General features: G+C 39.8%; 2 protein-coding genes across 3 annotated transcripts in view; both read right to left on the bottom strand.

The window, feature by feature from the left end:
* HTT (huntingtin) overlaps positions 1–5,292 on the bottom strand; it is a 78,045-nt gene extending 72,753 nt beyond the window's left edge. The window contains exon 1 of the mRNA XM_034064580.1: positions 4,938–5,292. Within this exon, the coding sequence (XP_033920471.1) occupies positions 4,938–5,038 (101 nt within the window). The 5' untranslated portion in view covers positions 5,039–5,292. The remainder of the gene's footprint in view (positions 1–4,937) is intronic.
* A 5,542-nt stretch (positions 5,293–10,834) lies between these two features.
* GRK4 (G protein-coupled receptor kinase 4) overlaps positions 10,835–15,586 on the bottom strand; it is a 36,178-nt gene continuing 31,426 nt past the window's right edge. Inside the window, exons 15-16 of one of the 2 annotated variants that reach the window (XM_005148516.3) lie at positions 14,265–14,387; positions 10,835–12,740 (exon numbers count right to left, since the gene is read on the bottom strand). In XM_005148516.3, coding sequence (XP_005148573.1) covers positions 12,687–12,740; positions 14,265–14,387 — 177 coding nt within the window. In that variant the 3' untranslated portion in view covers positions 10,835–12,686. Of the gene's footprint in view, positions 12,741–14,264; positions 14,388–15,586 lie in introns of those variants that run through there. The other variant, XR_004080483.2, reaches the window with a different exon arrangement.

The raw sequence follows: 15,586 nt of genomic DNA, 5'->3' as shown, positions 1-15,586 counted from the left end.
AAAAAAATAGATTCACAAGTATGACATTGCAATTATATTTCAGTGTATGCAGCGTCTCCTACTCTCAACTTTACTGACACTAAATCGCCTCTAGGAAAGCAGATGTTGCTTTTAAATAATTAACCAGTAGTAATACAGGTCCTACACTGCACATCCAAAGGCACCTCTCCTGAGTCTGTTTCACAACATGGAGGTACCTGCTCCTTCACTCACATTCACTGACAACCTTCTCTTTTGTTTTCCAAGTGAAAACGGATCATCTGTATTATTAGCATTTAATTTTCTGTCTTGAAAAATGGTAAAACCTTCAAAAGAAAAAACAGTGTTTCTGAACTAGAAGTTGGAGAACTTATGTGAACAGCCTCGAGTTACATTAACAACATTAAGGACCCAAAGCAAGTAGCCAATAAGCACATTAAATAAAGGTACTCAATGTTTTGAAGACTTAAGCTTTTCTTCCTTCAAGTTGGAAGTGGGGGATTGAAAAGTGTTTCCTCCTAAACTTCAGTTTTTCTCCCAGGGATCCTCTCGTATCACTCCAGAAATTCTTTCCCTTTTTAGAAGTTTAAGGAATAGTTCTGAACAAAACCATTTCTTCCATCATAATCTGGCAGTACTTTAAGTAAGCATCAGTGCTCCCCAAAGAGGATCTCTTCTTTGGCTTGTGTTCATAAGCAACTGACACAATGCAAGTAGCCAATCTGAATTAGATCAAATACAAATATCCTTCTCTCTATCTTGAAAAAGCACCAGAGAGTCTTTAACAGTACTTTCAGATCACCTCTAACAAAACAGCAAATACTTCCTAAAATGTTCAACTTCCTAAGTGCAACTTGAGTACTGTTGATGTGAAAAGGCACCTAAAAAACTGAATAATTACAATGTATATGATAATTTTATCTAGCATTGCCCACATCTCTTTTGAGCATAATTTTCAGTCCACATTCACCCCAATAACAGAACAGACACATCAAAACTTGCTATTAAGCTCACGACTTCAGACATAAAACACATTAAAAATACTGCTGAATGCAACTCCTTTCAAGCTAGCATTCTTTATTATCTACCCATAGCATAGCCCCAAGCAAGATGGCAGCAGTGTTCAGTAGCACACAGAGTAGCACAGATCAATCTCTCTGGCAGATTTCTGTAAATAAAGAGCTCATCTAATGCTGAATCTGTCACCTCACTGAAAAAAGTAACTTTAAAAAGGCCTGACTAGAGAAAATTAATGTGAAAAATTGCAAGGATTGCATGTAGGTAACAAGTTACAATTTAAACTAACAGAAACCAGAAGTAGGACTATGAGTTAATATCCAAAGGGAAAGAATAACAAACATGAAACCAATCTTTCATCTGCCATTTTGTTATTCAGCTTCCCAAAGGAACAGCCTTTCAAGAAATGAAAGAAAATGTGGAAGGCAAACAGTTACTGTACATTGTGTGCACACATTTTCTGTGCCTACAGAGGCAAAAGGATCACAGAAAAGTATTTAGAGGTAGAACACATGATTTTTTATTTAAAAAAGAAAAGCTCTACTCAGAAGTGTTATGAAGCCTTTGGGCAAACTGCTGATGAGCATACCCATGGGACAACAACAGCATCACACATTTCTTAGAAGAGAGCTGAAGTAGCAAGCCCCAAGTGTAAGGTCATTTCAGTTTGATGAGTAACAGAAGGCAGGAGATACTGGAAGCAGCAGTTAGCTACAGGAAAGCTTCACTGAACACGCAGAGGAGTTAAATCTCCTGCATACTTCTACAATCTCTAGCCAAGAATATTAATAAACAAGAAAACCAGCAAGAACATATAGTTTCACACTCCTAAGTCCTGATGAGGTGGTTACAAAGGGATGCAACCCACAGACATTAATTTTTATTAGGCCTTGGAGTTAAGAATATGTAAAAAGAATACAGAAGCTCCAAAGCCAAAAAATGAAACAGGAAAGGAAAAGGGCCAAGCCAAATGGCTTGACAGTAACCTACAGAAAAGTAATGGAAAACTGAAAATAGTAGTAATATTGCAATTACTATTATATATTATATAATATATATATTAATAGTAACAACAAAAAGAAACAGGAGTGGATCAACAAACTCAGCCCAAAGATGACAATAACTTCAGGCAATGTGTAGTGACAGACAGTGCTGGACAGTCAAGTTAACAGGTCTACCACACATCCTAGAAATGAACTCCAAAACCACCTATGAACCACCACTGACAGGCAGGTCAATATGTAATATGCATGCAGTTCATGTGGTCTTCAGTTAAGCAAAAACTTCATCATACCTCTACATATAGCACTGATGAAACCAATCTACAACCATAGCTTCATGACAACATTAAAAAAATATCAGAAAAAAACATTAGTATAGAAAAATGCATCTTGCTGGAGAGCACTTTGGCTCTTGCAGAACCTTTTGTTGTAAATGTAATGGTTAGAATCAAACGTGAGAAGTCAAAAGAGGGCCAAATTAATTATTAGAGTAATAGACTATTAGAACAAGTTGACAAGAGAAAAGGTGACAAATCCACCTTTGGATTAATCCAGTCAAAGCTAAATAATTTATCCAGAAGAAACTTCAGCAAGTCATTCTCTTAGCCCACTGCTAAGAGGCAAAATGAATAAAACATAACATATAGAATGATGTGTGATGGTCCATCTGCTTTTTAGTTTCATTAAGTAAACTCTGAATTTTGACATCATACTAATCCAATTTTAAGTTAGTGGGAGCTTTGTAATCCAAAATGTCCGACCAGAACCAAACTTTAAGAGTCTGAAAAGACTAAAAATATAAATGGAAGAAAATAAGGTGCCTTGGCAGAAGGGTATAGAAGAAATATGACGACAGATAGCTCAACCTCAGTTTTCATCAAAGAAAAAAAACAGCAAGAGATAAGAGGGCCAGAAACTGAGGTCTGACTGTGATTATTGCTGATTAAAATCTCTCAGAATAGAAAAAGCTCTTACCTTCTTGGTAAAAACTTGAATTCAATTAATATTTTGATTTAGAAGAGTAAAGACAGGATAACAGCTTTAGCAGGAGTTCAGAACTGTGTTACAATGAAGCGTTTTCTCTACCCCAATCTCTGTGATCACAAAAGATTTCATAGCAGGAGACAAACAATCCTTGGTAGGACTTATTCACTAACCAGATACAGAACACTCATTTTCTACCAAAAATACTTAAAAGGCCATTTTTGCCTACTCCAACAGTACAGAGCCATAAAGAAGGTTAACACCTCTCCCAAACACACAGAAGACACAGCAACAATTTTCCTTTCCAGTCCATTTCAATCAGAAGCAGACAGTATTGTGAATTATGCTCAAGATGTCACCTGGTATTTCACTAAAAGTTGGGGAAAGTTCAGCAAGAACTGCCACAATATCCTCTCACAGGCTTTTATGAGGCTTAGTGCTGTTACTGAATTTGTACAGCTCCTGGGGGCATGCACCATCAGCTTTCTGAAAATAAACAGCCTATTTTTAAATATGAAGCAAAGTCAATAAGGACAACTACAACCCTAAATTTTTAATGTTTTGAGTAGAGCAGGCTTAAATTCAAACCCCCAAACCAAGCCTGACATCCCTCAGCAAGCATGACAAGTAATTGTCAGGACTTCCTCTTGAAAAAAAAACATGATTTATCTCAGCAACAACTTTCTAGACAGGTTTGTTTTTTTTTTTTTTAATTCCATATAGCAAATACTGGAAATAGACAGAATCATGGAATGGTTTGGGCTGGAAAGGACTTTAAGATCATTTAGTTCCAATCTCCTGCCACAGGCAAGGACACCTCACACTAGGCCAGACTGCTCAAAGCCCTGTCATATCACCCAAAATACTAGCACAGAAACACTTCATGTAACAGAGCAATTAGTCCCTGCAGACCAACAAGGCATCTAAAAACAATTAGCTCATAAGATGACTTTTTTTTCCATCTATTATGCCCTAAAAACATGCACTGAGACTGCTTGAGACAACACTCTCCAAACAGTATCAACAATCACAATTTAGTTGGCATCTGTAGCAGAATCAACTGTGGGAGCAGGTGGCCATGAGCCCAGCTCTACTGCTCAGCATCCTCTGCCAAAACACTATGAAACTGCCAATTTAGAAGTTACCTGGTCCTCAACCCTTCTGCTTCTCCTGTCTCCCCAACAGCCAGAGGAAAAGCAACAGTATGACTCATGTATTTATCCTGTAAAAATCTTAGTGTCTGTTCACCTGCTCGACAGAAGTTATTTTTAGGGGATGTAAATGCCAGGGCAGCACTGTGGTCCTGAACAGCTCCTTGTCCTCCAGCAACTCCTACCGAGGGGAAACCTGAATCCCTCATTAAGTTGATCTGTTTGTCCATACTGCTTAAGAAATCAACACACTAATTCCTCTTTAAACCTCTACACAACAACTTATTAGACTTTAAATGAAGTTTGTCATAAACAGACATCTGCGTCAATTCCCCCCAGATGCATCAGAGCTCAAACTTTACCTTTGTAAGGCTTAATGCTTTAAGATAGGCTTGGAAGAGGAAAGCAGAGGTGCCTTTTTTTCAGCAGAGTATTAGCTGAAAGGAAAGCCTTCCTTCCCAGAACTAGCCTGTGACACCCATACAGCATTACTGTACCTCCTGTTTACTACCCATACGGCTGCGTTTCTGTACGTGCTTGCCCACAAAGTTACTCCTAGACTAAACTTACGTAGAGAGCAAGCAGCTCTCCCAGACCCGTCCACAGGAACAGTTTCCTGTCAAGGACAGGGAAGCACTCCCAGGTGAACTCCCGGCCCGGCCGGCAGGCCGCCTCTCCGGTTGCCAGCTCTCCAGCGGCCTGGAGGAGCGGCCTCTCCGGGGCAGGGCAGAGCAGAGCAGAGCAGGATAGGGCACCACTGGAAGGTTTCAGGAGCCCTCCCGATCCCCAGGCGTGGGTCACTCACGGTCTCTGGAGCTGCTCCTCAGGGATGGCAGCCGGACCCTGCTGCTGCTGGAAGGAGCGCAACGACTCGAAGGCCTTCATCAGCTTCTCCATGGTGGCCATGTCCGCTCCGCCCGCGCCGGCAGCACCGACCCGCCGCTCCTCCCCGCCCTCTCACAGTCGCCCGGCGGCGCCCGCCTTCTTCCTCACAGGGCTCGGCTCTTCCTCCTCTCCTGCTCGTCCCGGCCTTGCCCTGTCCCGCCTGTGCCAGCCGAGGCGCCGGAGCTGGCTCAGGCCGCGCCGCCGGTCACTGCCGCAATGAATGAGGGAAACACCGTAAGAGCCTGCAATCGCTCCTCAGCCACCCCGCCGCCATCTTTAGCCCGTCCCATCAGCCCCCACGCCGCTGTTCCGCCCCCGCCCCTTCCAGGGATGCCCCTCCCACCCCGGAGAATGGTTCCCACCCTGGACTGGAGGCGCGCATGCGCGTACCGCACCCCCGGCCTCCCGTCGCGCGCGAGCCGACGTACTTACACACGCGGGCACACGGACGAGATAAGGGGCGGAGCATCAAGGAGAGTGACAGATTTGATGGCCAATCAGAAAGAGGGATCCGCCCCCTCCCGAAAGCGGCAGCGCCGTGCATGAGGCTGAAGGACGCTGGGTCCTAGAGGCCGCCGGCCGGCAGCAAGGGAGAAGACCCCTGCTCCGCCCGGGCCCGCAGCGCGGTGTCAGCCGGGAAGGGGACCCGGGCAGCCCCGCTCCTCCCCTTGGGAGCAGGTGGCAGGGGCAGCCGCCGGTACAGGGTCTGCAGCCCCGCGGTCTGCCAGAGGCGCTGCTGGGGCTGGCTCGGGGAGCAGCGGAAGCCGGACACTCACCTTGGCGGGGGTACTGGCTCTGCCATCGCGATCCCGGGCAGACACGTTGTGCAGTCCTACAGCACGTATTGAACACAGTACTCACCGGACACTGAAGTATTTACACCCTTGGTCCCACTACAAAAGACTTAACTAAAACCAGACCAATAGCATTGTGAACTTTCCAACTACAGCCACCAATTTTACTATGCGTAGTTGTCAGTACATGGTTTAAATGATAGCTGGTGGGAACGGGCACTTCAACTTGTATCACAAACATTCGAAATTGGCTCCAGTAATGGAAATGGGGAGGTGCCAGATTCTTTTCCGTGGTACCCAGTGACAGGATGAGAAGCACTGGCCGTAAACTGAAACACAAGAAATCTTGTCTCAAGATGAGGAAGAACTTCTTTATGTTGAAGGTGGCAGAGCACTGGAACAGGCTACTGTAAGAGACTGGAATCTCCTAGTCTGAAGACATTCAAAACCCTCCTGAACACCTCTGTAACCTGCGCTAGGTGGCCCTGAGTTGGCAGGGGGCTTGGACTGGAGAGGTCCCTTCCTCGTGAGTCTGTGACTTGCAAGAAAATAAATGCATAGTAATGACTTAATATGAACTTGGTTATTGCATGCAGGATGGACAAAAGAAGGGAAGGTCACACGGTCTTTGGGTATTCAGGCCAACGTAAGCCATGAAAGAACCACCCCACTGCTCATGTTCCTAGCAAATAGTCAGCATTAGTAACAGTGCTCTTGCCAGTTAACTTTATTAGCATGTTAATAAAAGATGAACTATTTGAGACATTCCTCTGAAAGTAAACCTATCTACAGTACTGATATTCAACTTTGCAGCTCAACTTTGAGCAAACCCTCTATTTAATTACAAATGTGTAACAAAAGTTGAGCTTTTAAGGTAAAGAAAGCATTTTCCCAAATTATTTTATGCTGAAGCTTGCAGAGAGTTTTCTCTGGAACATATGGGCCATCATGAATTTTTTATTTAGCAAATGATACATGAAGAAAGATGACAGCATAGCTGGAATGCTGCGTACACTGTGTGACAATGCCTGTACAGCCACTCCACAGTTGGAAATAAATATAAGCACATTAAAAAGAGCATAAGCTCTTATCAAAGATTGAACAAGCCACCAACCAAATCAGTCTTTGCAAACCTATCTTGGAGCTTTAGATGAAAACAGGTACCAGTCCCCCAAGGGCTGCTGACTCACCACAGAAATGGCAGGGCACAATCCTCTTCCTTCTCCTCTTCTTTCAGAATTGTACTGGCAGCATTAACTATGACTTGGGGTGCCTGGAAGAGAATGCAGGGCCAACATAATTTCCTCAACAAGTACCTTATCGGCATATTCTCTCAGTTCAGATTTACTGATCTGTGGTTCTGCAAGTACCGTGTCACTGATCCTGTTCAAACAGCAGTCTCACAAACAGCTGCACTGGCAAAAATAAAGTGATGTAAAACTGGCAAGGAGCAAGGAAAAGCAGGCAGGGTTACAGAACTGGTGTTTTTGTAAAGCCGTCGTTACCACAAAGAAAAATAAAATCATAGCCTCAGTGGAATAACAGTGAATACCTAAAAGGTTACATAGAATTTAGTGGATGATGATTAATCCATCTCAACCTCCAAGAGAAAGAAAGAAAGAAAGAACACGCTTTTACTTTGTCTGCAAGACAGATTTGAACATCATGAACGTGACCACAGACTACCTAGGTATAGGTTATCTCCTGCTCTAATGTTTTTAGTAACAGGATGGACAAAGACACTGAGACTATTTTTTGCTCCATCCAGCATTCACACTTAAGCATTTCCCCATGTCCACAAACAATTCAGCAGGTAATTGGTACTATGCAGTAATCCAAGAGACTTTATGAGACTGCTGGCCCATGTAGTTTGACCTGCAATAATGTCACAATCTGCAATATGTCACAGCATAGTTATATCATTGTTAGTCACTTATAATTTGAAACTGGTTTGTATAGTCAGTAGGTGCTTAGCCCTTCAACTCCTGACATCAAATGACAGTGAAAACCTTTGCATAAAGAGGACAAAGCATTGGAAATATAAGCAGCTCACTGTTGAAAAGTATTTTATATTAAAAAACCTCCATAACCCCCAAATCCAACTAATGTCAAGGTAAAGGTTCTCTCAAGGAGAGGGAAGTCTGGCTAGTTACCTCTGGCAATAGTATAAAACTAAATATGCATGATAAGGCTGCTGATGACAAGCTGCAGCTCCTATTGACTGCTCTTCATTCACATTCATAGTGTTACCACAGTAAACGTGTTGATGAAAACAAGCCCATGCTGACAACTGCCTTTTCACACGGAAACTTATGTAGAAAACAGACCATGAGATAAGGTATCAACTGAGCAAATACAACAGAGCAAGGGCACTTTTTCCTGGATCTGACAATCTGGCACTGGTAAAGATCTTACAGCATGAAATACATATCTTCTCCTTTAACAAATTGCAGGTGTTTTGTTTTTTTTTTAAATTACAATTTTTCTTTTATTTATCCTGGCTACCATGATAGACATGGTAAAAAAATCACATTAGACAGTAGTACATGTGGTTGAGATAGGCGGCAGTGTTTTGCTTTTATTTCAGGAATCACAATACTAGAACATCCAGGAAAACAGCTCATACACAAACAGTTCAATGGTTTGGAGATACCGACACTAACACGTGATGTTGAACAATCAGCCTCACTATATTTGAACAGCATTCTGGTGTTCTGGACACATGTGGAACATGAGAAAAGTTACCTGCATCTCATGTGCAAAACTTAAATGACACCATAAGAACAAATCTGAACTAAAAGAGGATTGTACATTCAGCAGAAGAGACATCAGCATCACCAAAATGAGCCAGGCAGGTAATTAAAATCAAAGGAAACATAAAATTTAGCTTTAAGATGCTTCCCATTAATTCTTACATTTTAATTCAATTTTTTTTATTACTTCCTAAAGAGAAGTATTTTCTGAAAAAAAATCTACACTAATGTGAAAGGATAAATCCAGTGTTAAATTAGTGCAATATTAAATTGTGAACCAAAGCAAAATCGTATTACTTCTATTGACTTCAGTAAACAAGTATTCTCTGTTTGGACAAATAGCAGTGAGAAGTTTCTTATACCAGTATTGTCTGAAAAATAATTTAAGTGCATTCTAAAAATGGATTTTCAGTTGGTTTTAATAGATTCAATCACTGATTGATCAAATTAGGCAATTTTATTTTGAGATGGAAAAAGATCCCTTGGGATCTATTGTTTTAAAAATTATTTGGAAAAGAAAACCCATACAATGTGTTCTACTAAAAGCTCAGATTTGTCAATAGCACTCTGTTATGGGAATACCATTTTTTTTCCTATTTCTTTGTTATTTTACAGTAATTACTTTTAAGTGCCCATTTTTTCAACTGAGACTTTGTTTTGTTGTTGTTAGAATCCAGATACATAAAACCATCCCTGTTTTGAACACTACACCTCTGGGAAGAAAACAAAAGCTGATATTTTTAATATAGGAAGAGAACAACCCTGAGGCATGAAAATTCCATTCTGTTGGTCACAACATTCAAAGGCATTAAGTAAACCAGTAAGGTACAGGTCCATGTTTCACAGTTTCTGAATTACAGATTCATGAGGTATGCACAAGCAGACATTAAGACTTACATATAGAAAATGTTTGGAAACAGAAGCCACAGGAAAGGAGGGTTCATCTCATGCAAGTAACTCCATGGAATTCCATAGGTCTTTCCAAATCTTGCACCAGTAGAACAAAGCAGTCAGGCTGTTGGATTGTCTCACTGCTATTAAAGCCTTTAACACATGGATCTAGAATCTGAATTCACATAGTTATAATGAAGTCACACTGAATGACTTCATGGAAATGAAAAGATACTTAATCAGTAGACACAACCTGCTGCCTTTCCCCTTCTTTGTCTCAGCTGTCCCGCAGAAGTCAAGAGCAAAATGTGTATTAAATTTATCACACCACAACATTTTACTTCCAGGCGTTCTTCTCTCTCCTTACCCTTTCCCTGCTTTCAAAATACATCTCCAAGCTACTAATACTCTGGTAAAGAGATTTAAACAGTGTTAGTCACCTTAAACACCATAATATCTTAATCTCTATGTACCATATAAGGAGAGTTTTGCTGATCTTTCCAGTTTCTTGTCCTTTCCAATTCATCTGGGGATTCACATTAGATGACAGTCAGTATTATGTGGTTTACTTTCTAGCCAAAGGGAACAAATGTATAGTAGAAAAATGCCATCTTGAGCTTATTGTGGTAAAAACCAACCAACCAACCAACCCCCCAGAAACACCACCAAGCAATAGAATGTATGTTCTAGTCTTGCAAACACATAGTTACTCAAAAACAGTAGTATTATTCAGACCATCAGAAAAAAAAGTGAAATTAAATTAAATAAATCTTTATAAAAGTGAACAAACCGTCTGCTTTTTTTGACGGCTGGAGTTCCTGTCCAAAGGAGCAGATGTGTAAGTAACCATTTCTTAGGAACAACTTTCCTTTTATCTGGCCTTTTCTCTTCACAGATCCCTGGGGAATAATGAGTGTTATGCCTCAGCACTCCAGAATAGAGGAGCTGATTTTACTTGATTTTTTTTTGAGATTTGATCCCTCCCCCTACAGTATGGAAAGAAAATTTGCAATACATGGTAAGCAGACTTTCAGGTTTTCTTTATTTGTTAAAGCCAATTCCTGTAATTTCTCCATAAAAATTACTCAGCTTGTGTTCATGGTATTCTTGCCCAAATTTCACGCAGATATTAAAATCCATACTGTCACCCCATATGCCCTCTGTTTAAATAAACCTTTGCCTCAGAACAGCAAACCCAAGATTTTAAAAAATTAAACCCCTTGATCAGAGAAACATGATGATTTCTCCAATTCTCCATTCCCATCTTTAGAGTTGTTCTGTTACTGTGGTACATAATAAAGAGGCTCAGGTCAGACTCTGCCAGCTCATTGTCTCACACATAATGGCTCCAGCCAACACCCTTATTTCAGATATTTCTCTGTCAAGCCTCCCACTATTGCATCAGACTATCTTCCAGTAATTCATTCAAACTCTTTCTCCCTCTGCCAATTTCTCCCTTTGCACTTTTTACAGCAGTCATTTTGCTGTCCTCTGCTGTTTTAGACATCAGGAAAACTGCACTGAAAACACAGGAAGACAGAGACTCATTCCTTATTTTGGTGGCACAGTAGCCAAGAGGAACAATTTCAGATAGACACCATCTCATCCCCAGTAGGGTTCTGTAATACACTGGTTTTTCAACTTTATTCAAAGTCCAACCCATTAATGTATTTGTTGCTAGACAGAATACTGTGAATTAAAACCTGATGATAAGCTTGAGCATCAAATGTATCTTGCAAGTTTCTCAGAAGCAGCTTAAGTTTTTTGCAGTGGGTCTGCGGATCACAAGCACAAACCTATTTGAGGTAGAGGGACAATCAGGAGCTCTGTGTGTATAATACATGTGTGGTCTAGTTGATGCCCTAGAGATTTGAGAGGAAAAAAACCAAACATTTGCACTCAGTGGAGACAAATCTTCAGAGCACAGAACAAGCTATGTAACAAAAGTCTTGTCTCCAACTCCAAGAGTGTTCCATTATATTTGAAATCCCTAACTCCAATTTTGAAACCAGAAGAGGCTCTTAATGTGTTCCCTAAATTCATTCTCATACACACATTAACAGTTTTACCAGAAACTTTCCAAAATGAAAAGAAAGCCTGGCATACTTTGAATCCTGAAGAAGAGAAGTTTGACAAGCTTTCAAGCAGCTGGAAGCAGTTTTGCTTATGAACATCAGGTAATCATAACTAAGACTTCAATACCAGCTCCACATCTGCATCAAGCAATTATCCAGGGCAGGTTTTGAAGTTTTTAAAGGTTCTAAGGAAAGATTATTTACATAATTAAATTTGATACTTAATACTACCTTGTTCTTCCCTCAGTGGTAGTGATCACTGTCAAGCCCATAATATTGTGCATTCCAACATAATAAGCAGAGATGAAGTTAGTAACAAGAGCCCATGCTTTGTTTTGTAACCCATTATAAAACTGTAACATTCTACAGGGAGTTGTAAACAATTTCATTTACAGGAAAAAATAAAAAGATGCCCCCACAGTTAAAAATAAACCCTTTTAGTAAAGACAACAAAGTACTCAAAATATAGCTCCAGAATTTTGGCATGGGTCTGCTCGCATGGTCCATGCCAAGAAACTGTACAGAGAGGGTATGTAAGATGAACAGAAAAGAATGGGGTAAATACAGTTTGTTACAGGATTAAGCTAAATGTTCAGAATTCTCCATATATATAGAAATACAGAAAGACATTCTACAGAGAGAGTAAAGAGTAGTTCTATAATAGCTGGCCATAGTGCACCATATTCCTTTTTTAACTTAGCAGTTGCTTGAGAGATACATTAAGTAATAGCACTTCCATATTGCTGGATAATACCAGAATTCTGGAATTTATCAGTACAGCAATTTTACTGTTAAGAAAAACTGCTGATGAAGACCCTGAACAGAAGAGTTTTACCACTACCATACTACAAAGTCAAGTTACATTGATGCCATGGATATCTCTGTGCTTTAAAATCCTTTTAGTATTTCTAGATTCATTCCACTGGGGAAAAAAAAAAATCAAGGTAAATCAAATACATACAGAAACACACTCACTCAAATGGCACTCATTGCGTTTTGTACAATTAAGCTTTAGTGAAAATATACATCTTAAAACAAATGAAGTACAAATGTACAAAAATCCTTGAACTCAGATAAAAAATATATATAATACACTTTGCTACAGAGATATAAAACATTAAAGTTTGCTCATCCTTTCTGATGAGAGTAAAATGATTTAAAGTCGGGAGGACTCTTGCTCATCATCACTGCAATCAGATTTAAAGCAGACCTGCAAGAGAAGACAAAAGAGAGAATTTGGCTGCAGAACTGACACTATCATTGGTTTGTGTGTTTTATGGGCCACATAAAGACTGGGGGTGGGGCGGCAGATAGCTTTTTCCAGCACATTTTATTCCATACTAACTAAATACTTTGGGAATATCAAAGGAAATCACAACCCAACCCCAAATCTCAAGTCATTAAAGTTTCATTTAACCTTAAGTTCCTTCCTTCTTTTAACTTCACAAGACAACTGAAGTCTTACAACTTCAAAACCAACTAAAGGCCCTCAAGCCGTATTATTTTTTTAGGACTCTTTCTCAATACATAGAACTATATCTCAGGACAGTCTGAAACCTGCTGATTCAGTTGGAAAGAGACTACAGTAAGACACAAGCTTTAACTTCGGCTATGTGACATTATCAGTACAATTAACCATTCCTTCTATTCCATTACTGTAAGTGGGGGAAAAGTGAATTTGAAAAGGTGGACTAAAAATGAGAGTACTATTACACATTCCATTAGCAGTGTACCATTTTAGAGAGGTGAATTACCAGCTGATGACAAAAAAAAAATCATCATGCAATTTTAATACACAACCCTGTTATATGCTCCTAGCAATTTTAAAATTCCATTTCTGCTTGAAAGCAAGAGTCATTTCTCCAGAAGTGCTCTCTACTAGAATACACTCATGCTTCTCAAGATAATTCCACTCTAAGTGCAGGCATACTGAGCAAGCAGAATTGTGTTCACCATCTTCAACTGAAAACCTTTACAAATATCCTATTTCTCCTGACCTGAAAACAAGCACAATATGCCACGTGTCTTTTAGGTGGTAAATACTCCAGTCATACACCTCTAAATGTTTACTAAAGAGTAGAAGTTATCTGTGTAAGAGAAGGCTGTGCATTATCAGTTGCGTAAATATGTATTATGTTGTTTTGGTAAAGGCATTAAACTACCTAAGATGTTTTAGTGTTTGTTTCATGACACTTCATCATACTCGTTCATTTAGGGGGCATTTTTACTTATTAAATACACTAAAACGCTTCATTAGGAGCCCAGCTTTCCGAAGGAGTGAGTCCCAGGAGTTGCATTGCTCCACCATACTCCTGAGTTCATTAGTCAATGTTATTTTTTTGCAGAGATGGCCTCAGTTATCTCTAAAGTCATCTCCCCGAACTTTTTATAGGAAACTGGCAAAATACATAAGAAGCAAGACCCAAATGAATATATCTAAGAAAGAACAATCTATACCACAGCTGTTAACAGCACACACTACCTTCTCTCCAGTTAACAGCTAGCAGACACTAGAGGAAGACAGAATGCTGAGGGAGAAAAAAATCCTGGAGTTCTATGGATTTTTACTGTTTCTGAAATGCAGTGCAGGGGCAAAGCCATAATAAACCAGATTTCATTAGTTCCAGTATTCAGCAAACAACTAATTTTGCCTATCACAAAATAATATAAAAGACTGAATGGATTTTAAGGTCTTACTGCCAATTTTCTTATGAAAGAAAATAAATACCCTTACCTCTCCACTAAAAAGCCTGTGAAAAAAGCCTCTCTTTGGTTTAGGAGACCTCTCTCTGTCTGGTGACACAGTACCATCAGTTTCGTATGCATTGATATCTTCAAAGCATCCCGTTTCAATCATCTTTGAAACACATGAAATACAAATGAAATATCCACACAAACCTCTTGGACAAGTTCCATGCATTATCTGTTCAGCCTGGCTCCTAACAACTTACAAATTCATCAGCCAAACTACACCACTTGCAGAACTCTGTGAAGGAGGACACGAAGTCTGCATTAACTCTCCTTGTGCATCCAGCAAAATAAAGAACAGCAATAAAAGCACTGCCATGCAAGTAAGTGCTCTGATGCCCTTTGCTCTGGTAAGGCATTTCTTCTGCCTATGAAGCAGTAATGAGAAGTTTTTAGAACAAGAAATTGATTTTCCTTTCATCTATCCTACTAATTTCAGAGCAGTCAGCCTAACAAATATAGGATCCCTATACCCTGGACTGAACTTAATTAACAAACACGATATTGACTAGGAAAAATTATGATTCTGTGCAGAATACTACTACCTGCATAGTACATTGGGGATACTTTTTACTAAGGGGTTGAATTGCACTTCTGGGGGAAAAAGTAGCTGATGCCTGACCATAGTAATTTAAACATCTTTCTGGTGTTCTGGGTAGAATTCAAGACAATTTCTGATTTCAGAAAGTTATAAATATCTTATAATATGGGGAAGACATTCATAGCAAAACCTACAATTTTAAGCAATTGTTACTGAGTGTTCTTTGTGAAATAACAGAAGATTTGAATTTCCTACATACAGACTGAACTGCACAAGAGGTAGCAAAATTCTAGTATGCTATGCAGAAAACTAGAATACTCACTCACTAAGCAGATGAAAAAGCTTTAAGAGAAAGTCTGCCTCAAGCTGTACTGAACTGTTTGTTTTGAAACCTCAGAAAAGGCAAATCTGCAGTTCTGCATTACCATTCACTCAGATACTCTATTGACACACAGGCAGGATAACGTATTTGCTTTTGAGTGTTTTGAATAGCATGCATTACCTTCTATGAACAGCAGCATTGAAAAACATGTGACAGAACAAGGAAAATGTGGTCATACTGTTGCTAAATTCTGTTCCATATTTTGCATCTATGATGACAAATGACATTCGTTTGTGGAGATTTACCATACATCTAAATTCGTAGCAGGTTGTTTATGTTTTGGGAAAAACTTGTCTTGGAAGTCACTCAGCAAAGAAGTCTAAAGCAGACATCTATATACATCTTACACAGAAAGTTAATCCTATTATTATATCCCTTATAAATC

Source organism: Melopsittacus undulatus, chromosome 7, assembly GCF_012275295.1.
Source record: "Melopsittacus undulatus isolate bMelUnd1 chromosome 7, bMelUnd1.mat.Z, whole genome shotgun sequence".
NCBI lineage: Eukaryota > Metazoa > Chordata > Aves > Psittaciformes > Psittaculidae > Melopsittacus > Melopsittacus undulatus.
Note: the sequence above shows the minus strand (reverse complement) of the source record. Positions and strands in the feature narration are given on the sequence as shown.